The sequence below is a fragment of the Erythrolamprus reginae genome, chromosome 1 (assembly GCF_031021105.1).
Source record: "Erythrolamprus reginae isolate rEryReg1 chromosome 1, rEryReg1.hap1, whole genome shotgun sequence".
Classification (NCBI taxonomy): Eukaryota; Metazoa; Chordata; class Lepidosauria; order Squamata; family Dipsadidae; genus Erythrolamprus; species Erythrolamprus reginae.
The window spans coordinates 8347128-8371837 of record NC_091950.1 but is presented as its reverse complement, the minus strand read 5'-3'; the positions used below and the strand labels follow the sequence as shown (position 1 = coordinate 8371837).

Here is a 24710-nt window from a genome sequence, read left to right as displayed (position 1 = left end):
GAGAGAAAGATGGTTTGATTTCTCTTTTTAAAAAAATAATTTTTATTGAGTTATTTACATTAAAAACAAAACATAAAAATACATTGAAAACACGAAATGTAACATACATAATAAAGAAAAAAACAAAAAGAACAGACAAACAAAACAAAACAAAAAATATATCAATTAATTAATCATTTTGTACATGTCCACCAAACACATCTTATAGTGAATTAATTCAACAGCTAATACAAACGGTAATATAAGAAAATTGGTTTCGGTTATTCATTTAATTTACAATTTTGTTTCAGTTCCCCCATGCCTGACAACAAAGGTGGGTTTTTAAGAACTTTACGGAAGGCAGGGAGAGTAGGGGCAGTTCTAATCTCCGGGGGGAGTTGGTTCCAGAGAGACGGGGCCGCCACTGAGAAGGCTCTTCCCCTGGGGCCCACCAACCAACATTGTTTAGTTGACAGGACCCAGAGAAGGTCCACTCTGTGGGACCTAATCGGTTGCTGGGATTCGTGCGGCAGGAGGCGGTCTCGGAGATATTCTGGTCCGATGCCATGAAGGGCTTTAAAGGTCATAACCAACACTTTGAATTGTGACCGGAAATTGATCGGCAGCCAATGCAGACTGCGGAGTGATGGTGAAACATGGGCGTACCTAGGTAAGCCCATGACTGCTCTCGCAGCTGCATTCTGCACGATCTGAAGTTTCCGAACACTTTTCAAAGGTAGCCCCATGTAGAGAGCATTACAGTAGTCGAATCTCGAGGTGATGAGGGTGTGAGTGACTGTGAGCAATGAGTCCCGGTCCAGATAGGGCCGCAACTGGTGCACCAGGCGAACCTGGGCAAACGCCCCCCTCGCCACAGCTGAGAGATGGTTTTCTAATGTGAGCTGTGGATCGAGGAGGACGCCCAAGTTGCGGACCCTCTCTGAGGGGGTCAGTAGTTCCCCCCCCCCAGGGTAGTGGACGGACAGATGGAATTGTCCTTGGGAGGCAAAACCCACAGCCACTCCGTCTTATCCGGGTTGAGCTTGAGTCTGTTGACACCCATCCAGGTCCCAACAGCCTCCAGGCACTGGCACATCACTTCCACCACTTCGTTGACTGGGCATGGGGTGGAGATTTAAAGCTGGGTATCATCGGCATATTGATGATACCTCACCCCATGTCCTTGGATGATCTCACCCAGCGGTTTCATGTAGATGTTAAATAGCAGGGGGGAGAGGACCGACCCCTGAGGCACCCCACAAGGGAGAGACCTCGGAGCGTACCTCTGACCCCCCACTAACACCGACTGCGACCGGCCAGAGAGATAGGAGGAGAACCACTGAAGAACAGTGCCTCCCACCCACAGCCCCTCCAACCGGTGCAGAAGGATACCATGGTCGATGGTATCGAAAGCCGCTGAGAGATCGAGGAGCACCAGGACAGAGGATAAACCCCTGTCCCGGGCCCGCCAGAGATCATCCATCAACGCGACCAAAGCGGTTTCCGTGCTGTAACCGGGCCTGAAACCCGACTGCTGGGAACCTAGATTATCAGCTTCTTCCAAGGACCATTGGAGCTGGAGCGCCACCACCTTCTCGACAACCTTCCCCATAAAGGGAAGGTTGGAGACTGGACGATAGTTGTTAAGTACGGCTGGGTCCAGGGAGGGCTTCTTGAGGAGGGGGCGCATGAGCGCTTCTTTATAGAGTGATGGAAAAACTCCCCTCCCCAAGGAAGCGTTGGTAATCTCCTGGGCCCAGCTACGTGTCACCTCCCTGCTGGCCGAGACCAACCAGGTGGGACACGGATCCAGTAGACAGGTGGCAGAACTCACAGCTCCAATGGCCTTGTCCACTTCATCAGGTGTCACCAGATCAAACTCTTCCCAGACAGGTGGACAAGTACATGCCCCAGTCACCTCGACTGACTCGTTGTCAGTCAACTCTGTTTTACAATTGGAGTCGAGGTCGACCCGGATCTGAGCGACTTTATCAGCGAAAAACGTGTTAAAATCCTCGGCACTACTCTGCAAGGGCTCCCCAACTCCCCCCTGGTTAAGAAGGGAGAGGGTCACCCTAAACAGAGCGGCCGGGCGGGATACCGCTGATGCAATCAAGGCGGCATGGTACGCGCATCTTGCCGCCTTGAGCGCCACTTTGTAAGTCTTAATAGAAGTTCTTACAAGTGTTCGATCAGATTAAGACCTACTCTTCCTCCATCGCTTCTCTAGACGTCTCTTTTGGTGTTTCAACTCCCGGAGCTCCTCGTTGAACCATGGGGCTCTACGGGGTCTAGCGCCACAGAGAGGTCGCAAAGGCGCAATCCGGTCAAGAGCCTCCGCAGCAGCCGTATTCCAGGCCTATATCCTTGTTAAAGGATATAGGAATTATTGCACATGAGACATTTACTGTGTATGAAGACAATAAATTTGCAATTAGTATGCCTAATAGTTTAGCTGTTAAAACTGTTCTGGTTTCTGGTAGAATTTTAGCTATTACAATTAACTGTTACTAAATGCAGTATTTCATAAACAAAGAAACTCCATCTTTATTATCTTCCTTCCGTATTCAAAATACACTTCATAATAGCACATTTCTTGTTCCCCCCTTATCTCTCCTAATTACATTCCTTTTGCATACCTCCCAGCTTCCTCCATTCATCAAGATTTATGTACTCACAGCATGATTCAAAACCAGCAGAAATGACTAGAAAATAACACAGAATGAGTTTGCTTGCTTGGAAGCCGAACGGGAACACCTTCCATTTTTGTTCTACAACATTGAAACTCCACCCTTCTTCTCCACTGACCCCCTGATGTACCAAATACATCACTCCAGTATTTAACCCATTCCTCCCCTTAATATCTTCTTCCAAACACTTGTTCCTTACGTTTTTGGACACTTCTGAATTTAGGATCGACACATCGAATGTCTGATTCTTCCTTGCTAGATTCTGGACTCATAGCAACATCCTGTGGCTGGCATCCCACCTATTCTACTACCTGTAACCCCGGGCCCACCACTAATTCATAAACACTATCTGTATCAGAGTCCTCAAGTTCTTCATCATCCTCCAACTGACCAGGAGTATGTACAACAAAACAGAATCTAAACATACTAATTTGTGATGTTTGAATGTTAGACATTGTGTTCAAAATAAAATGGTTACTTTAGAATACTGCATGACTGAATGGAACACTGCAGACCATTTCAATAAAGCACGGTACAATTAAACACAAAGACTGTTATGAAAACTATGGTTTGAAGATGTAAGATATTATATATTGACCTACCCAAAGGGAGAATGTTAGGAATATGTCCATAACTGTTAGGTTGGCAATATATTGGCTGCAGGTGTTACAGACTGCCAGAAGAGGGAGCTCAAGTTCATAGCTTATTTCTCTGAGTCACCCTCTCAGTTTCTCTTTGTCTAAACTACTCACTATTAATGGCTACTCACTGTTAGGTTTGCTCTTCAATTCTCTGCATGCTCTGCATTGTAGTTATATATTATAGCTAAAATGTGTTTAGAATTGATATCTTTCTTTGATGATTATGACAAAGACAACTGGTAAGAAAGACTATGTACTTGGTAATATTTGGATTGTTATTCTGATTTATTATGTAACAACAACAACAACAACAACAACAACAACAGAGTTGGAAGGGACCTTGGAGGTCTTCTAGTCCAACCTCTGCTTAGGCAGGAAACCCTACACTACTTCTGACAGATGGCTATCCATCTGTGTATGACTTTATATTGTTTAACTGAAGATGTTGTTTCTCAAAGTAAACTTTAATTCAAGTTAATATATTTGTGTGTGGCTGACTAATCACAGCTAATCCCAATATAAACATTTCTGTCTGTGCATAAATTTAGTAAGCAAGGATTACTCTGTTCATACATTAAAAGTGGCCATCTTGCAATTTGATGGACAAGAATAGAGGACATTATTGTCCGATTGTGCTTTAATTTTTCCAAGCAAAATCATTGTCCCACACAGATATGGAGAACATCATGCAACATATTCAAGGGTTGGACTCTTGAAAATATTTCAGAGTCAATATTTTTCTGTTTCACATTTCTACATTTCTTCTGGTCATAATCTGCTTTTTTGTATTTAAGTCTGGCCTCAGAATGATAATATAGCACTTGGGGATAAAGATGCAGCCCAGGAGACCGGCACTGGTGGTCAAGATGGAGAAGACCTGAACACCCACCATGTATTTTCCTTTGGTGCTCAAATAAGTGGGCACAAAGGAGATCCAAACACTGCAGAAGATCAGCATACTGAAGGTGATCAGTTTGGCTTCATTGAAAGCCTCTGGCAGATTCTTGGCTAGGAAAGCCATTGTGAAGCAGGTGGAGGCCAGAAAGCCCAGATAGCTGAGGGTGATGTAGAACATGACAACAGATCCTTCATTGCATTGCAGGATGATCACTCCAGGCTGGGAGTGGAGGTCAAAGTCAGGGAATGGGGGAGAAACTCCCAGCCAGATGGAACTGATGGCAATTTGGACCACAGAACAAGAAAGGATGATGGAGTTGGCCAAGCTCTTCCCCAACCACCTCTTCACCTGGTTGCCTGGTTTTGTAGCAAGGAAAGAGAACACCACTGTGACTGTTTTGGCCAAAAGAGAAGAAATGGTCACTGAAAAGGTGTTACTGAAAACCAATTGTCGGAGAAGGCAGGTGGCTTTCCTTGGTTGACCGATGAAGAGAAATGGAGACAAGAAGCAAAGTAGGAGGGAGATCAGGAGGATGTAAGAGAGGTCTCGGTTGTTGGCTTTGACAATAGGAGTTTCTTGGTAATGAATGAATGTAATTAAGACAAGGACTACAGTTAGGAAGAAAAGTAAGGCAAAAGAAACAAGGATGCTGCCCATATGTTCTTCAAAAGACAGGAAGGTTATAACTTTGATGATACATTGAACTCGTTCCACATTTGGATATTGATCATCTGGACATTTGGTGCATTTTTCTGTATCTGAGAAAATAAAAAATCAACATTTCCTTAACGTTCTGTCATTTACATTTCAAGCAACATCTTTTTGGGATAACAGATGATACCAGAAGCATTTTGCAAAATTTATTTCTTAATATCTGCTCAAAAGGAAGGTAGGAAAAATATCATTTTCTAACATTTTTGAAATTGGGGGGAATCCTAGGACCAAAAGTATGTTCTGTGTATCGTGCAGAATTTTCATGGTAATCCAGTTTGTTAGAGGTAAATAATGAATCAGTTTATCTTAAAGGGCACTTCTTTTATTTATTTATATTTATTTATTTATTGGATTTGCATGCCGCCCGTCTCCGCAGACTCGGGGCGGCTAACTCTTCCAGATGGATTCAGAGAATGCCTATCATCGGGAATTTAGTTAGATGAAAGATAAAGATAGGATCTTGCAATTAGTCCGGAATGACTACTAGCACCAGTGCTAATATCGATGTGATGAGGTGCACCCATAACTGTCTATTTCACCTCATTGTGGACTATGATACCTTCCAGTGATCCACAAGTGGAAGCTGATGTAAAGTGTATTGCAATAATGCTTTATAGGAAATGGATCTGAGACAATTCTCTAACTCTAAGAGCCAGGGTGACGCAGCAGGTAGAGTGCTATACTGCAGGCCACTGAAGCTGACTGTAGATCTGAAGGTCAGCGGTTCAAATCTCATTACCGGCTCAAGGTTGACTCAACCTTCCATCCTTCTGAGGTGGGTAAACTGAGGACCCAGATTGTGGGGGCAATATGCTGGCTCTGTTAAAAAGTGCTATTGCTAACATGTTGTAAGCCGCCCTGAGTCTAAGGAGAAGGGTGGCACAAAAATTAAATAAATAAATAAATAAATAAATAAATAAATAAATAAATACTTTCAAAAACTCAGATTTTCATAGGTTTTTTACTTATATTGTATTTATACCTGTCGTTAGCCGCTCAGAGTCCGTTTGGAGTAAGCTGCATATAAATGAAATAAATAAATAAATGAGATAGATAGACAGAGAGACAGAAAGACAGACAGATAGATAGGTAAATAAATAAATGTGGAAGGAAACGTGCAAACTAAAAAGAACTATTTTCTCTGGCAGTAGTAAATGTCCGGACATATACATATACACATACATATACATATACATATACATATACATATACATATACATATACATATACATACACATACACATACACATACATCAATATATATCAATATATCGATATATCTATATCCATTCTTTACATTCTACATTACCTTATATGGTAATACATTTCAACTTTTACCTTGTATGGTCCTACAATGAAATATCACTCAGGAATACAATTCCTAACAGGAAAACCTGTCCAATATGCCATATTCCTCAGTCCCTATCAAGATCATTACTATTTTTCATTTTGATGAGAAATCATGCAGTTTGAAAATAAACAAAAAATTTGTTGAGATTCATTCTATCCTTTAACTTTTATGAAAATTGCCTTGGATGAATCCACTTCCTGAAAGCCTTCCCTTTTCTTTGGTGTCACCCACCTTCATGTATGGAGATGGTCCCCTCCGGACAAGGAACACAGTCGTAGCAGCAAAATGGCTCTCCTTCTCGCTTCTGTTTGAAAAATCCAGGATGACATTTTTCCACACATTTGGACTGAGGCAGAGACTAAGCAGAAAAATAAGGTATTCCAAAGAATATATGTAAGCACTAACCATCCTGACATCCTGATGTACTCTTGAAATAAAAGTGACCGTTCAGTTTCTAGAACTATAATGAGATGAAGTAAAGTCATGTGAAGATGTCCCTCAGAAAGTGTTAAGTCAGGAATCTTTTTGCTGCAGAATGTATGAGCTATGTATGAATCCTCGGAGAGGTGCTGCATACAAATCCAATTACCATATTTTTCAGTGTATAAGACGCAACGGTTTATAAGACGCGACTAGATTTTAGAGATGGAAAACAAGGAAAAAAGCATTCTGAACCAAATTGTGTAGTATTATATGGTTTAATGCTGTTCTGTTCGGGTCGTATGTGACCCGAAGCCAAGTTTGAGTCCCTGTAAAAAATTTTCCCTGCATATCTGAAACTTGAAATTTCATGAGTTTTCATCATTTCAGGGGTTCTCTCTATGAGAATTTTTTTGGGGGGGTGGGAGGTTTCTTTCTTGCTGGAAAAAAAAACCTCCCTAATGTTATGTTCCCGGGTCTATTTGACCCGGACTGCAAATTGATCATTGTAGGTACTTATATTTGGTCTTTTTGAAAGCTTTTTTCACCTGGAAACATGTTTGAACATTTCTGCACACAATGGAATGAAAATTGAACTGAAAAAATTAATCCTTATTGGTTTATTTTGCACATAAATGTGCCTCCCCCCCGTTTTTGTGAAAGTTTTTTTCAATTTATGGATAGTTTTGCTTGCAAAATGCAGTCTATTTTACTGGAGTTGGTGTGGGAATGGTACCTTGAACATTTCTGAATATAAGAAAAATATAAAGGAACTGAAAAAAATGATTCTTACTGGTTTTTTAACATCAGAAATAAGGCCTCCCCCCCCCCTCGGCTGCTTGCAACCATTTTCACTTTTTTTTTTTATGCTCCAAATCCGAAATATTCTTTAAAATCTTAGGCATCCATTTACTCAATTTAACAATGCTGATCATCAAAAAATATTTTTGGGGTGGTGGCTAATTGTTTTCTGGGCAAAAAAAAATCATAACTTCGAATCTGTTTCTGTTCGTATATGACCAGACCAAAAATATTTTTTTTAGGTACTTGAATTTGATCTTTTTGAAAACTTTTTTCAACTGGAAAACTAGTTTGAACATTTATGAACATAATGATATGAAAATTGAACTGGAAAAATTGAGACTTATATTTTTATTTTGATCAAAAAGCCCCTCCCCCCATCCTTTCTGAATTTCGTGTCAATTTCTATTTTTTAAGGCTACAAATCCCTATTTTCCCCCAAAAGGTTTGATATACTAAATTGAACATTTCTGAATATAAGAAAAATATAAATGAACTGAAAAAAAATGGTTCTTATTGGTTTATTTTTGCCACAAAAGGGACCCCCCCCCAGCCTTGCTGTGTGCCATTATTGTCACTGTTTATACATATTTGTCTAGAAATATTTGGAATATCCTTTTGAAAATCAACCACATTGTAGCCAGATAACTAATTTTATGAAAGAAATCCATTTTACTAAAAAAAGTATGTAAGTTTGAAATTAACAGCATCATTTTTATATAAATTAAAATAACTTTATATGCAAAATAAACCAATATGCATCAATTTTTCCACTTCAATTTTCATATCATTATGTTCAGAAATGTTCAAGCTACAAATCCCACACCAACTTTAGCAAAATTGAATGTATTCTGCTAGCAAAACTATCCATAAAGTGAAGACTATGTCACAGAAACGGGGGGGAGGCACATTTATGTGCAAAATAAACCAATAAGGATTAATTTTCTCAGTTCAATTTTCATATAATTGTGTGCAGAAATGTTCAAGCTACCAATCCCACACCAACTTTAGTAAAATAGACTGCATTTTGCAAGCAAAACTATCCATAAATTGAAAAAAACTTTCACAAAAATGGGGGGGAGGCACATTTATGTGCAAAATAAACCAATAAGGATTAATTTTTTCAGTTCAATTTTCATTCCATTGTGTGCAGAAATGTTCAAACATGTTTCCAGGTGAAAAAAGCTTTCAAAAAGACCAAATATAAGTACCTAAAATGATCAATTTGCAGTCCGGGTCAAATAGACCCGGGAACATAATATTAGGAAGTTTTTTCGAACAGAACAGCAGGGTTAATAAAATTCCAGTGTAGCAGAATACTTTTTAAAACCATGAATACTTTTTAAAACCATGTATACATTTTAAAACCATGTACACCTTTTACAAACTTCAAACTTGACACTTCAAGACTTGTGGACTTCAATTCCAAGAATTCCTCTACCAGTCATGCTAGCTCAGAAATGGAAGTTGAAGTCCACAAGCCTTAAACATGCCAGGTTTGAAGACCCTTGCACTCCCAACCTCTAACTCGAGGGTCTTCCAACTTGCAGTTTTAAGACTTGTGGACTTCAACTCCCAGAATTCCTCCATCAGTCATGCCAGACTCAGCTCTCCTCCTGGTTCTCTCCTCCCCATACCCATCCACCCCACGGTTCAGATTCACACCCCCTTCTGCTCTAGCTGGACTTAGTGCTGGCATCGGTCTGCAACTGCATGACAGCTCCAGGCTCTGAAGACATAGCAGCCACAAGTTGGATGCCAAGCCCAGCTGAGAAAAATCTGATGAAGGCTACGGACCTGGGATTGGCTGGAGTGTGAGTTCGGCTGGGGGTGGCTAGCTTTCCACCAGGTTCTTTTCTTTTAAAGAGAGAGAGAGAGAAAAGGGGGCGGGCCAATAACCAGCTTCTCTAGAGAAAGAAATGTGTATCTCCCATCAATTGCAGTGCAATTCTGTCTTTCTTTCTGTCTTTACTTTACAGTTGATGGGAGATACACATTTCTTTCTCTAGAGAAGCTGGTTATTCGCCCAACACCTCTGGCACAGCAGGCTTCAAGCGGGTGGTGGGTGGGAGGGGGAGGCGGGGAAGGCTCTGGATTGAGCCTCTGAGTGCTCCCCGCCCCTCCCGCCATCGCCCGCTTGAAGCTGCCCTCTTGCCCAGCGGGAGGCGAAGCACTGGTGGGGGTGGGTGTCAAGCTCCATCAAATGGGCAATGGCCAGGAGCCAGCCATGGCCACTTAATGGAGCCTGAAACCTCCCCCCCAGCACTTCAGGATTCCGCTGGCAGCTTAAAGCGGGCAATGGCTGGGAAGGGGGGAGGGGAAGGGAGCACTCGGAGGCTGAAGCCAGAGCCATCCTCGCCTCCCCCTCCTGCCCACCGCCCGCTTGAAGCCTCCTGGGCCAGAGGTATTGGTGTTGGTGTTGGGATTGGGGTTCGGCGAACCTATTGAAACTCCGACATCAAGTTCGTCCGAACCTGACGAACTCGAACTTCAACGGGTTCGCCCAACACTATCCTTTAACTCTAACATCAATCTGTCCATCTCTGTGCATTTTAAAATTTCTTCTTCCGTGGGTGTATCTTTATCATATGCTATCCTTGCCACAGGTAAAATATTTAACATTAAATATACTTTATTTTTCTTGTTTTTGTCGATGGTTATTCCCAACAAAAATAATTTGGGTTTCAGATTGAGTTTCATCTCTAAGATCTCTTCCAGCTGCTGTCTAATTTTCTATGTGTGGGAACTTCTTAGGCCCAGCCAAATATCCAAGACAATTTCCCTATAATTAGATTCATTTTTATTTATTTATTCTAAGCAGGAGTCCCTACTCCATTTTAGATAAATGTCTGTCCAATCTCCTTTTGAAAATCTCAAGTGTTGGCACTCTCATAATCTCCGCAGGCAAGCTGTTCCACTGGTTCATTGCTCTTATTGTTAGGAAATTTCTCCTTCTTTCCAGGTTGAATCTTCCATTTTTCCTTATCCATCCATTTTTCCTTAACTGGTCTAGTGGTGCTTTGGAAAACAGCCTGACCCTCTCCTCTCTGTGGCAGTCCCTCAAATATTGGAAGATAGCTATCATGTCACCCCTGGACATGCTCAGTTCCTGCAACCATTTTTCATATATTATAATCTCCAGCAATGTTCCCTCTAATTTTTTTTTGGGGGTGGTGGAAAAGTATAGTGTCTGAGCGGCAGTCCCCTTGGGACTGGGCGGCACAGAAGTTCAAACAAACAAACAAATAAATAAATAAATAAATAAAATCTCTTCTTTTTATTAAAAGAAATTAATAATAAAACAAAACCAAACTCTATTAATATTAAAACTAAAACAACCAGCAAATCCAAAAATATAACTATTAATAAAAACAGGTGAGGGCTGGGTTTTTTTTCTCTGTTATTATTTAAGTGCTTTTACCATATGCTTTAAATCAAGAGTCACTTCTCTCTCTCTGTTTGTCTCTCTTTCCTGTCATTCTCTGCCTCAATCATTTTCTCATTTCTCTTTTTTTCTCCCCTTTATTTTATCATTTCTCTCTCTCTCTTCCTTCCACTCCTCTCTCTCTCTCTTGCTTTCTTCCCCTCTCTCACTCTCTCTTCCTTCCTATCCTCTCTCTCTCTTTCTCTCTCTCTCTCCCTTCCTTTCTTTCCTTCTCTCTTCCACTTTTTTCTCTTTCTCTCTCTTTTCCTTCCTTTCCCTCTTCCCCTCCATCTCCCTCTCTTTCTCCCTCTCTCCCTTTATATTTATCTCTTGCTTACTTCCTCTCTTCCTCCCTTTCTCTCTCCCTCTCGTTCACTTTTCTCTCCCTTCCTTCCCTCCCTCCTTCCTTCTTTCCTCTCCACTTCTCTTTCCCGCCCTCTCTTTCCCTTCCTTCTTTCCATGTCTCCGGGGGGCAGCCGGCTTTGCTGACCGGCACAAGGCTCAAGCCAGCTGCCCAGGAAAGCCCTGTGCCAGCCAGGAAAGCCGGCATTCTGAGAAAGCAGCACGCTTTTCAAATGCGCTGCTTTCTTGCAACTCTTTCCTGGGCGGGGGGGGGGGAGGAGGCCACTCCACCCCAGGAAAGAGGTGCAGGAAAGCAGCATGTTTAAAAGGCGTGCTGCTTTCCCAGAAAGCCGGCTTTCCTGGACAGCACAGGGCTTTCCCGCTGCTCCCCCCGAAAGCACAATGGAGGTCCAGGATGACAGGCAGGGCGAAGCAGCGTGGAGCAACGAGAGGCTGAAGTAGGCAGCCTCTGTGCTTTTCTTTCGCTGGAAGAGTAGGAGAGGGGTGGATCGGGCGGGCGGGCGGCAGCACCGAGAAGCCAGGGGCACGAGGGGGCCGGAAGCATGGTGGGGAGGCAGGGGTGGCTGAGGCTTCCTTTCCTTCTATTGCTGCCCCCCCCTGCCCCCCCCACGGGCTGGCAGGGGGATGGGGAGTGCGTGCCCATGGAAAAGGGTGTGCGGTGGGGGGGTATTTTGGGGCGCGCAGGGAACACTGGTCTCCAGTCCTCTAATCATCCTGGCTGCTTTCTTCTGCACTTTCTCTAGAATTTCAGGTGTGATCTAACTTAGGCTTTATAGAGTGGTATCAGTACCTCCTCTACGCAAGGTTATATACTTGAGTATATAACAGGTATATACTCAAGTATATATGGTATCTTGTACACATTCTGACAGACAGACAGACAGACAGAAAGATAGAATAAATCCTAGTGGTGTAAAGCTGAAGGTTTTGGCTATGTAAGTCATGATGTCAGTAGGTGGTCTAATAAGGAGTTGTTTAAGAGGGATGGTTTGCATCCATCATACAGAAGTACCCAGGTGCTCGGTGAGGAATTCAGAACTTTTTTGGACAGGCATTTAAACTAGGTAAAGGGGACAGAGATGTAACTGATGTGGGTGATTTCTGTCCCCGACCAATGAGGATACATCAGTTTTTGGAAGCTTATGAAAAGGGAGCTGCAAATAAAATAGATGTAGTTGTTGATGATAAGGGGCAAACTAATAATGAAAATAATGTTCTTCGGGTAATGTGCACGAATGCTCGAAGCTTGAGCAACAAGTTCTGTGAGTTAATGGCCATAATATCTAGAGATAATTTGGATCTGGTTGCCATAACTGAGACATGGTTTAAGGATTCTAATGAATGGGAAATATCCATACCAGGATATACACTGTATAGGAAGGATAGAATAGAGAGAAGGGGAGGTGGAGTAGCCATTTATGTTAAAGAAAGTCTAAAAACAACACTAATTCAAAATACATGTGAAGATCTGGAGACTCTCTGGATTTGCATGCAAAATAAAGAAGGTTCTGTCATTAGAATTGGGGTGATCTATAGGCCTCCAGGGCAATCTGAGAAATATGACAACAAGATGGTGGATGAAATTACCCAAATGGCAGTAAAGGGAGATATTGTGGTTATGGGTGATTTCAACATGCCTGATGTTGACTGGAATATCCCCAGTGCCCTTACATGCAAAAGTAAGAATATAGTAGAGGCCTTTACAGGAGCAGCTCTGGCACAGCTGGTTAAGACACCAACTAGAGGGGAGAATATTCTAGATTTAGTTTTTACGAATGGGAATTGGGTTTCAGAGGTCAAGGTGGGAGAAAATGTAGGTTGCAGTGACCATCTATGTTTGTGGTTTGATGTAAAAACTCATTGTGAGCAATCCTATAATGCAACCAAAGTATTGGATTTCAGAAAAACAAATTTTAATGCAATGGGGGAATATTTAGATAATAAATTAAAGGGGAGGGATAAAATGGCAGGAGCGAGAACCCAGTGGACTGTATTAAAAAAAAGGCCATCTTAAAAGCCACTGGACTGTATGTAAGACAAATAACTAAAAGTAAAAGGAAGAAGAAACCGCTATGGCTTAGCAATGATGTAAGGGCTATAGTCAATGAAAAAAAGGCTGCCCATAGGAGGTATAAAGAGTCTTCTGTCTCATTTTATACACCTCTCTATAGCTGATAGAGAGGTGTATAAAATGAGACAGAAGGAGGTGAAACAGATAATATATGCTGCTAAAGCGTCAAAAGAGGAAGGAATTGCCAAATCTGTAAAGAAGGGGGATAAAACCTTCTTCAGATATATTAGTGATAAGAAGAAGAAAAAATGCGGCATCACGAAGCTTAGTACAGGGAATAATACATGCATTAATGGGAATAAGGAGATCGCTGACCATTTCAATAGTTACTTCTGTTCAGTTTTCTCAAAAGACACCTTACAAAATAATACTATAGAGGGATATAGCATTGCTTCCAGCTGTACGGATTCAGCTCCAGTGATCTTAGAAGCCGATGTCTTAGAAGAACTTGAACGATTAAAGATAAATAAGGCAATGGGTCCAGATGGCATCCACCCCAGAGTTCTTAAAGAACTCAGATCTGTCATTGCTACCCCCCTGACTGATTTGTTTAACCAATCCTTGTTAACAGGAGAAGTTCCTGAGGATTGGAGAATGGCCAGTGTTGTGCCTATCCACAAGAAGGGCAGTAGAGAAGAAGCTGGTAACTACAGGCCAGTTAGCTTGACATCCAAAATGAAATAATGTTTACAATCAAGTGTATTACTAAATTCACCCATATTATACTTCTGTTGCATGAGCTATACCAGCTGCCAGGTTTCTTCCAGGTGCAGTTCAATGTGCTGCAGAGGTGGGTTCCTACTGGTATGGAAATCCAGTAGTGGCCCAACGATTGCATAATTTGGGCAGCCAAAAATAAATGCATAATAAATCATATAGATGTTGAAACTGCATATCTATATGCAACTTTACAACATACCATTTATATGAAAAAAAAGCCATTAGGTTTAAAAGATGATGGAAACACTGGTTATTGGAAATGAAAGAAAAGTCTTTATGAATTAAAGCGATCAAGTTATGAATAGAATAAGTATTGTAAAAGAATTATTTTCTATGGATTTTAAAGCTGGCATAGCTGATATTTGTTTATTTAGGAGAGAGAAAGATGGTTTGATTTCTCTTTTTAAAAAAATAATTTTTATTGAGTTATTTACATTAAAAACAAAACATAAAAATACATTGAAAACACGAAATGTAACATACATAATAAAGAAAAAAAGAAAAAGAACAAACAAAACAAAACAAAAATATATCAATTAATTAATCATTTTGTACATGTCCACCAAACACATCTTATAGTGAATTAATTCAACAGCTAATACAAACGGTAATATAAGAAAATTGGTTTCGGTTATTCACTTAATTTACAAATTTGTTATACTTTCAACCGCTTACAATCAATTATAGGTATAGTAATACATACAGTTTATCCATTATGGAAGCAGAATTCTCAACTTTTATCATTAATGTTTACAGAAGTGGTGTATTTATTTTATTTATTTATTATTTAGATTTGTATGCCGCCCCTCTCCGTGAACTCGGGGCGGCTTACAACAGAAATATAAACAATCGTACAAATCCAAATAGCTTCAATGAATTTAAATATTTAAAATAGTTTAAAAAAAGAACCCCACTATATTAACAAACACACACACAAACATACCATACATAAATTGTACGTGGCCGGGGGAGGTGTTTCAGTTCCCCCATGCCTGACAACAAAGGTGGGTTTTTAAGAACTTTACGGAAGGCAGGGAGAGTAGGGGCAGTTCTAATCTCCGGGGGGAGTTGGTTCCAGAGATACGGGGCCGCCACAGAGAAGGCTCTTCCCCTGGGGCCCGGCAACCAACATTGTTTAGTTGACGGGACCCGGAGAAGGCCCACTCTGTGGGACCTAATCGGTTGCTGGGATTCGTGCGGCAGGAGGCGGTCTCGGAGATATTCTGGTCCGATGCCATGAAGGGCTTTAAAGGTCATAACCAACACTTTGAATTGTGACCAGAAATTGATCGGCAGCCAATGCAGACTGCGGAGTGATGGTGAAACATGGGCGTACCTAGGTAAGCCCATGACTGCTCTCGCAGCTGCATTCTGCACGATCTGAAGTTTCCGAACACTTTTCAAAGGTAGCCCCATGTAGAGAGCATTACAGTAGTCGAACCTCGAGGTGATGATGGCATGAGTGACTGTGAGCAATGAGTCCCAGTCCAGATAGGGCCGCAACTGGTGCACCAGGCGAACCTGGGCAAGCGCCCCCCTCGCCACAGCTGAGAGATGGTTTTCTAATGTGAGCTGTGGATCGAGGAGGACGCCCAAGTTGCGGACCCTCTCTGAGGGGGTCAATAATTCCCCCCCCCCAGGGTGATGGACGGAGAGATGGGATTGTCCTTGGGAGGCAGAACCCACAGCCACTCCGTCTTATCCGGGTTGAGTTTGAGTCTGTTGACACCCATCCAGGCCCCAACAGCCTCCAGGCACCGGCACATCACTTCCACCGCTTCGTTGACTGGGCATGGGGTGGAGATGTAAAGCTGGGTATCATCAGCATATTGATGATACCTCACCCCATGTCCTTGGATGATCTCACCCAGCGGTTTCATGTAGATGTTAAATAGCAAGGGGGAGAGGACCGACCCCTGAGGCACCCCCACAAGGGAGAGACCTCGGAGCCGACCTCTGACCCCCCACTAACACCAACTACGACCGGCCAGAGAGGTAGGAGGAGAACCACTGGAGCACAGTGCCTCCCACCCCCAGCCCCTCCAACTGGTGCAGAAGGATACCATGGTCGATGGTATCGAAAGCCGCTGAGAGATCGAGGAGCACCAGGACAGAGGATAAACCCCTGTCCCGGGCCCGCCAGAGATCATCCATCAACGCGACCAAAGCGGTTTCCGTGCTGTAACCGGGCCTGAAACCTGACTGTCGGGGACCTAGATAATCGGCTTCTTCCAAGGACCGCTGGAGCTGGAGTGCCACCACCTTCTCGACAACCTTCCCCATAAAGGGAAGGTTGGATACTGGACGATAGTTATTAAGTACAGCTGGGTCCAGGGAAGGCTTCTTGAGGATGGGGCACACGAGCGCTTCTTTATAGAGTGTTGGAAAGATTCCCCTCCCCAAGGAAGCGTTGGTAATCTCCTGGGCCCAGCTCCGTGTCACCTCCCTGCTGGCCGAGACCAACCAGGAGGGACACGGATCCAGTAGACAGGTGGCGGAACTCACAGCTCCAATGGCCTTGTCCACTTCATCAGGTGTCACCAGATCAAACTCTTCCCAGACAGGTGGACAAGTACATGCCCCAGTCACCTCGACTGACTCGTTGTCAGTCGACTCTGTTTTACAATTGGAGTCGAGGTCGGCCCGGATCTGAGCGACTTTATCAGCGAAAAACGTGTTAAACTCCTCGGCACTACTCTGCAAGGGCTCCCCAACTCCCCCCTGATTAAGAAGGGAGTGGGTCACCCTAAACAGAGCAGCCGGGCGGGATTCCGCTGATGTAATCAAGGCGGCATGGTACGTGCATCTTGCCACCTTGAGCGCCACTTTGTAAGTCTTAATAAAAGCTCTTACAAGTGTTCGATCAGATTCAGACCTATTCTTCCTCCATCGCTTCTCTAGACGTCTCTTTTGGCGTTTCAACTCCTGGAGCTCCTCGTTGAACCATGGGGCTCTACGGGGTCTAGCGCCACGGAGAGGTCGCAAAGGCGCAATCCGGTCAAGAGCCTCCGCAGCAGCTGTATTCCAGGCCTCCGCAAGAGACTCCGCCGAACTGTTATGGCCTATAAAGCCCTTCATGGCATCGGACCAGAATATCTCCGGGACCGCCTTCTGCCGCACAAATCCCAGCGACCAGTTAGTTCCCACAGAGTGGGCCTTCTCTGAGTCCCGTCAACTAAACAATGTTGTTTGGCGGGACGCAGGGGAAGAGCTTTGTCTATGGCGGCCCCAGCCCTCTAGAACCAACTCCCCCCAGAGATCAGAATTTCCCCCACCCTCCTCGCCTTTCGTAAGCTCCTTAAAACCCACCTCTGCCATCAGGCATGGGGGAACTGAGATATTCCTTCCCCCTAGGCCTATACAATTTATGCATAGTATGTTTGTGTGTCTGATTGGTTTTTAATAAGGGTTTTTTTAGTGGTTTTAAATATTAGATTTGTTACATGATGTTTTTATTATTGTTGTTAGCCACCCCGAGTCTACGGAGAGGGGCAGCATACAAATCAAATAAATAAATAAAATAAAAAAAATAAAAAACCCCATTCTGGCTGAATAAGAGTTTAAACACTGTGAAAGAAAGATAATGTTTTAATTCTGAGGCAGCGAACCAAAGAAATTCAGTCTCCTCTTCCCTAATTGTCTTAAAGCAAAGACTGAGCAGCCATCCCTAAAAAAAATAAATTAAATGGGATTCCTGCAGTGAAGACAGGTTGGACTGCATGGTCTAAGGGTATGTTTCAATTTTTTTTAAAAAATATATTTTATTGGTTTTTTTCAAAATAACAAACATAACAAACAAAACATACAACATTTAGTGGAGCTACAGTCGCTCTGCTCAGGGTAGAAGTCTTCATCATAATAAAATTGTCTATAAGATACATATGGTTATATAGGATAAAAATGTCAATTTTAATATATAGAAACATAGAAACATAGAAGTCTGAAGGCAGAAAAAGACCTCATGGTCCATCCATCTAGTCTGCCCTTATACTATTTTCTGTATTTTAGCTTAGGATGGATATATGTTTATCCCAGGTATAGAATTAATCCAAGAAACTTTAAAAATTACAAGAAATAGAGAATGGAATTTATTACTATCATTTAAGAAAAAGCAATTGCAATTACTTGATGAGGAAAATTGGAATAAAATGAAGATGATTATGAAACATAGAATTAGAAGCTGGAATAAGAAATCTATGAAGCAAATGGTACATTATTTAAAAAAAAGAAAAGAGAAATCTTTTATCTCTGCTTTAAAAGATAAGGATGGTCTAATAAAACGTAATACTGTAGAAATGGAAAAAATAATGAGAGACTTTTATGGGGAATTATATAAAAAAGAGTATGTTGTTTCACAAACTTCAGAGGTTAAAAAGCAATTAAAGAAAGAGGACAGTCAAATGTTAAATGCAAAAATTACAAGTGAGGAGATATCTAGAGTTATTAAGGGATTGAAACCTGCTAAAGCTCCTGGTCCAGATGGTTTTACAGCTGAATATTATAAAGTGTATATGAACGAATTATTACCGTATATGGAGAAATTGTTTAATAATGTAATGGAAACTTTTGAAACTCCACAGACGTGGAAAATGTCAGAAATTATAACAGTCCCCAAACCAGATCGTGATTTAATGGATCCTAGTTCCTATCGCCCTATTAGCTTGTTAAATCAGGACTACAAAATATTTATGAAAATATTGGCAAATAGGGTGGAGAATATATTACCAAAAATAATTGGAGAAGATCAATATGGATTTGTGAAAGGAAGGAAAATCTTTGAACCAATAAGAAACGTGATTAATGTTCTACATCATGCTACCAGTACCAAAAGGAAATTAAGCATTTTAAAATTAGATGTTTATAAGGCCTTTGATAAAGTTAATCATGAATACCTATTTCAACTATGTAAAGATTTAAATATGGGAAATAAATTTTGTAAAGTTATAGAAACAATATATAAGGATAATGTAGCTCAAATTAGAGTAAATGGCAATAGAACAGAAATGATTAAAATTCAAAATGGAACTAAACAGGGATGCCCATTATCCCCAATGCTATTTGCATTAGCAATTGAGACCTTAGCAAATATAATTAGAAATGATAAGGAATGGAGAGGCTATCAAATAGGGGAACTTGAATTGAAATTAAACTTATTTGCAGATGATGCTATAGTAATGTCTGAAACCCCAATTGAAATGATGAAAAAAATAATGATATTACTTCAAGAATTTAAAGATCAATCTGGGCTCAAGGTTAATATAGAAAAGTCAGAGATAATATGCTTAAATACTGGCCCTAAAGAGCAAATTGAAATTCAAAAAATTTCAGGATTGAAACTAGGTTGTAAAAAAATGAAATATTTGGGAATTTGGTTATTTAAAAATCCATCCAAAATAACAACGGCCAATTATAATTTAATATGGAAAAAAATCCAGAAGCAGATCAAAAATTGGAAGGGAAAAAATTTAGGAAGAATGGCTAAGATAAGGGCCCTTAAGATGATGATAATACCAAAGATGATGTATTTGTTTCAAGTTTTACCGGGCAGTTTTCCTGAGGCAAAATTAAGAGAATGGGATAATAGACTAAACTTTTGGATTGAAGGAGAGAAAAAATCTAGAATAAGGAAGCATTGGCAGTATGCACAAGAAAAAGAAGGAGGTTGGGGAAGCCCATCTCTAGTAATATATAGAAATGCATTTCAAATTGAAAGGTTAATCGAGCTACAGCTATGGGGGGAAAAGAAATGGGTAGAACTAGAAAGAGAAATTAATAATATAAATAATAAAGAATTATTATTTAAAAATTGGAATAGAATTGAAATCAGTACCCTAAGTGATTCTTTTAAAGCATGTTTAGAAATATGGCTTAAATGGCAGAGGACAAGTGGAATAAAGTTATCCAAGCTATCAACGTTGCATGCACTGAATATAGGGGATGAGGCTAATTTAATTAGAATCATTAAAATATTAAATAGTAAAGGGGTAATGAGAATGGAACAGATATATGAGAAAGATGGAAGAGTTAGTAGAACTAGATTGGAATGGCTGATCGGTAAACAGCAATGGTTGCAGATTAATGCAATATGTACATGTTTAAATAAAAGTGAGAATAAAGAAGCCTTCTTACGAGAAGAAAATAACTTGGAAAAAATAATAAGGGTAAAGATAAATGAAAGTAAAGGACAAGCCAGTAACATATATAGAATGCTATTGCAGAGGCAAGAAGAGGTAGTTAAAAGTTTAACAAGATGTTGGCAGGATGACTTACAAATAGACGAAAGAGAAATGGAAGAAATAATAGTAAACATATATAAGATTAAAAACACGAGAGTTAAAGAGATGAGAAGAAAAATCTTACATAAGTGGTATTATACACCTGCACGACTTGCATACTACCAGGGGAAAGAGAAAGGTAAATGCTGGCATGGATGCCAGAAAAAAGGAATCTTTATGCATATGATCTGGGAATGTATAGAAATACAGAAATTCTGGAAGGTAGTCCAGAATGAAATTAATAAAATGTTAAATATTAATTGGATAATTACAAAAGAAACAGCAATCTTAATTAAATATAGGGAACTAGGAGAATCTAAAGAAATTAAAACTGTAGCATTGGAAAGTGCTCAAGCGGTGATAGTATTAGGATGGAAAGACTCTACAAAATGGACACTACAGAATTGGTATTGGTACATGGTGGATTACATACACTTTGAAATTATGGAAATAAGATTAAATAATTTTGATGAGAATAAACTAGAGAAGCTGATGGTGCGATGGAACAAGGTAAAAGATTATATGTTAAGTAGAATCTGTGATGTAAATACGAAAAATAAACTACAATCACTCTTTTAGTAAAAAAAAAAAGCGTTCAAGATAGAGCCAAGGACCAATAGATAGACAAATAATTCAAAAGTCTTTGAATCCTTCCATAGGGGTGGTGGGGGTGATGGGGTGTGTGTGTTGTTTGGTGATGGGCACATGCACTGTGCACTGTTATACGTTTGTTTTTTGTAAACTTATAAAATCAATAAAATTTATTTTAAAAAAAAAAGTTACTGTGGATTTATCTACCACGTCTGCTGGAAGTTTGTTCCAAGGATCTACTACTCTTTCAGTAAAATAATATTTTCTCATGTTGCTTTTGATCTTTCCCCCAACTAACTTCAGATTGTGTCCCCTTGTCCTTGTGTTCACTTTCCTATTAAAAACACTTCCCTCCTGGACCTTATTTAACCCTTTAATATTTTTAAATGTTTCGATCATGTCCCCCCTTTTCCTTCTGTCCTCCAGACTATACAGATTGAGTTCGTTAAGTCTTTCCTGATACATTTTATGCTTAAGACCTTCCACCATTCTTGTAGCCCGTCTTTGGACCCGTTCAATTTTGTCAATATCTTTTTGTAGGTGAGGTCTCCAGAACTGAACACAGTATTCCAAATGTGGTCTCACCAGCATTCTATATAGCAGGATCATAATCTCCCTCTTCCTACTTGTTATACCTCTAGCTATGCAGCCAAGCATCCTACTTGCTTTCCCTACTGCCTGACTGCACTGTTCACCCATTTTGAGACTGTCAGAAATCACTACCCCTAAATCCTTTTCTTCTGAAGTATTTGCTAACACAGAACTGCCAATACAATACTCAGATTGAGGATTCCTTTTCCCCAAGTGCATCATTTTACATTTGGAAACATTAAACTGCAATTTCCATTGCTTTGACCATTTATCTAGTAAAGCTAAATCATTTACCATATTACAGACGCCTCCAGGAATATCAACCCTATTGCAAACTTTAGAGTCATCGGCAAATAGGCAAACCTTCCCTACCAAACCTTCCCCTATGTCACTCACAAACATATTAAAAAGAATATGACCCAGAACAGACCCTTGTGGCACACCGCTTGTAACCTGACTCTGCTCAGAATACTCGCCATTAACAATAACTTTCTGATGTCTACGCTTCAGCCAGCTGCAAATCCATTGAACTATCCAGGGATTAAGTCCAATCTTCACTAATTTATCTATCAGCTCTTTATGTGGAACCGTATCAAAGGCTTTGCTGAAGTCCAGGTAGGCAATATCCACGGCACCACCTTCATCCAACACCTTTGTGACATAGTCAAAGAAATCAATGAGATTAGTCTGACATGATTTGCCTTCAGTAAAGCCATGCTGATTTGGGCCTAATAAGTTATTGTTTTTTAGGTGCTGATTTATCCTCTTTTTCAGTAGAGTCTCCATCATTTTAACTACAACTGATGTCAAGCTAACTGGCCTGTAGTTACCAGCTTCTTCTCTACTGCCCTTCTTGTGGATAGGCACAACACTGGCCATTCTCCAATCCTCAGGAACTTCTCCTGTTAATAAGGATTGGTTAAACAAATCAGTCAGAGGGGTATTCTGCCAAATATCATAAAATTCTGATTCTTCTTGGTAACATTCTGTGATATTTATCACAAACCCTTGCCTAAAGGAATTTATTTAATAATGCATGGTCTCTTGTTCTTGCTTAAGGGATTAGATTGACCAAGGTTATTGTAGTTCTGTTAACACAAGTAGTAAGATACGGTTCCCCTCCACCTCCCTTTTGTTTCTTCTCAACAGGAAGTAAGATTAATGGATCATTGTCGAGACCTCATACCTGCCATGTCTGCACCCTTGGAGCCCCCAAGCTCCCTTTGCCCTCCTTCCTTCTCCTCTTGGATAGGGAGGAATATGCAGCATTCAAGGCATGGGTTAGAGTCTTAATGGTGCTGTAACAGTGGTGGAAATTCAGGGCCGTTATCATGTTTTCTTTCCATTGGGTCTCCAGTGGTGATTTCTCAGTGCATCTTTTCCGACCTTTGACAGAAAAGACATGCTTTGAAAAAGAGCAGAAAAATGACTGGTACCCATAGGGTCGTTCCGTAAAGAAATTGGGTATATAGGCATCCCTTATTGGCTCCTTTTTTCTCTCAAAACCAACAGTCCAGATACTATTCACATATTTGAGAGCTCTGTGGTACCACAATGGATATGTTGAAGTGAGTGTTGTGATCCAAACTTTTCTTTCAATGGGTCCTGGCAAATGTTTAAGTATAAAATGAAAAGGAAGAATTCTGTCCCAAACAGCCCCATGTTCTATATAATGAATGTAGACATTGACTTGTCTCCACTTAGAGAGGGCATTGCTGTGGGGTGCTGCAAGTTGAGTTGCTGAGAATTGTTGTGATATAACAACACAAATTCCATTTATGACAAGCAAAGGAGTAAGAGTTCTCATGAAATTATCTCCATTTTCTGTATCTGGAGCAAAGAGACCAACCAGGGTCCATCTGAAATGGAGGAGCACTTGAACAATTCCTGGGTAGAGGACCTCTTTTTTGGGGAAAAAACTATGATAAAAGGGCAATTGACTTTTATCATGCAGCAAATCTGAAAATAGTTCAAAATTCATCTGAAAAAAAGAAGAAGAATACTGCATAATGTTTGGGGTCAGATCAATTCCAAAATATTAGCTTTAAAGAAATACAATTTCATGAACTTATTAGAATAAATTATTGTTGATCAACCATTAGCTCTTAAGAAAATAAAGAATAAATATGCATAACATTAACAAGATTGTATATAACAATAATATAAAAGAAAATAAATTAAAAAGAATAAGAATAAATAAAATAAATAATATTTCTCTATCATCCCTACATCTCTGACCCACTGTGGATCCCAATCCCTAACTATGATACATATAATGGCCATGATGAAAAGCAGTTTGTCAGTTCCAAATGGATCTATCACATGCTGACCCACCACTCTTTCAGTTTATCCATAAGTAGACGTACAAACCTGAGGGACTTTGTAGGTGTCTCCTAATGTTGACATCTGGAGGGAGATGTCACAAGTACCTGAATCAATAAGAGCCAAAATGTGGTCCTTACTTCCACAGCCGTAGTTGGGAACATTGCCTTCTCCAGTAGAGAGCATATCCATCAAGGCATCTGAAGTCAAAAGTGTGTTCAAATAGTTGTCATGGATGTTGTAGCCAAGTGTGAAATTGTGCATGAGTCTGGAAGTCTTGTTGACCAATTGAATATTAAAAACATAGCGTAGTAGTAGTCTAAACTTATCAAAAGGTGAACTAAGATAAAATATGTTCATGTTATCATCATCATCATCATCAAGACCAAAGGCAAAATATTGTTTTTCAATTGAATGCCCTTTGTCTCCACAAGCCTTCTGAGTCTTAAGCCAAAGCCAATCCAAAACCAGAGGCAAATGATAGTTACCCATGAGCATTTCTTTTAATAGTATTAGCCTTAGCAATAGCATTTAGACTTATATGCCACTCCATGGTGCTTTTACAGCCCTCTCTAAGTAGTTTACCAAATCAACCTCTTGCCCCCAACAATCTGGGTCCTCATTTTACCCATCTCAGAAGGATGGAAGGCTGAGTCAACCTTGATCCTGTGGTGAGATTTGAACTGCTGAACTATAGCTAGCAGTTATCTGAAGTAGCCTGCGGTGCTGCAATCTAACCACTGTGCCACCCTGGTGAGTGTTGGGGAGAAGAGATGGTGATAGCTTTCCACTAAAGTTAAAAATCATTCTCTCTTTCTATAAGGATTAGGCATTGAATATGAATGAGTTGTTGTAAAAA

At 40.6% G+C, this 24710-nt stretch overlaps 1 protein-coding gene across 1 annotated transcript in view; it reads right to left on the bottom strand.

Moving 5' to 3' along the window:
• LOC139157217 (vomeronasal type-2 receptor 26-like) overlaps nt 1-24343 on the bottom strand; it is a 40475-nt gene extending 16132 nt beyond the window's left edge. The window contains exons 1-4 of the mRNA XM_070733793.1: nt 23900-24343; nt 6505-6631; nt 4200-4966; nt 2981-3055 (exon numbers count right to left, since the gene is read on the bottom strand). Of these exons, the coding sequence (XP_070589894.1) occupies nt 2981-3055; nt 4200-4966; nt 6505-6631; nt 23900-24343 (1413 nt within the window). The remainder of the gene's footprint in view (nt 1-2980; nt 3056-4199; nt 4967-6504; nt 6632-23899) is intronic.
• Nucleotides 24344-24710: the final 367 nt, after the last annotated feature.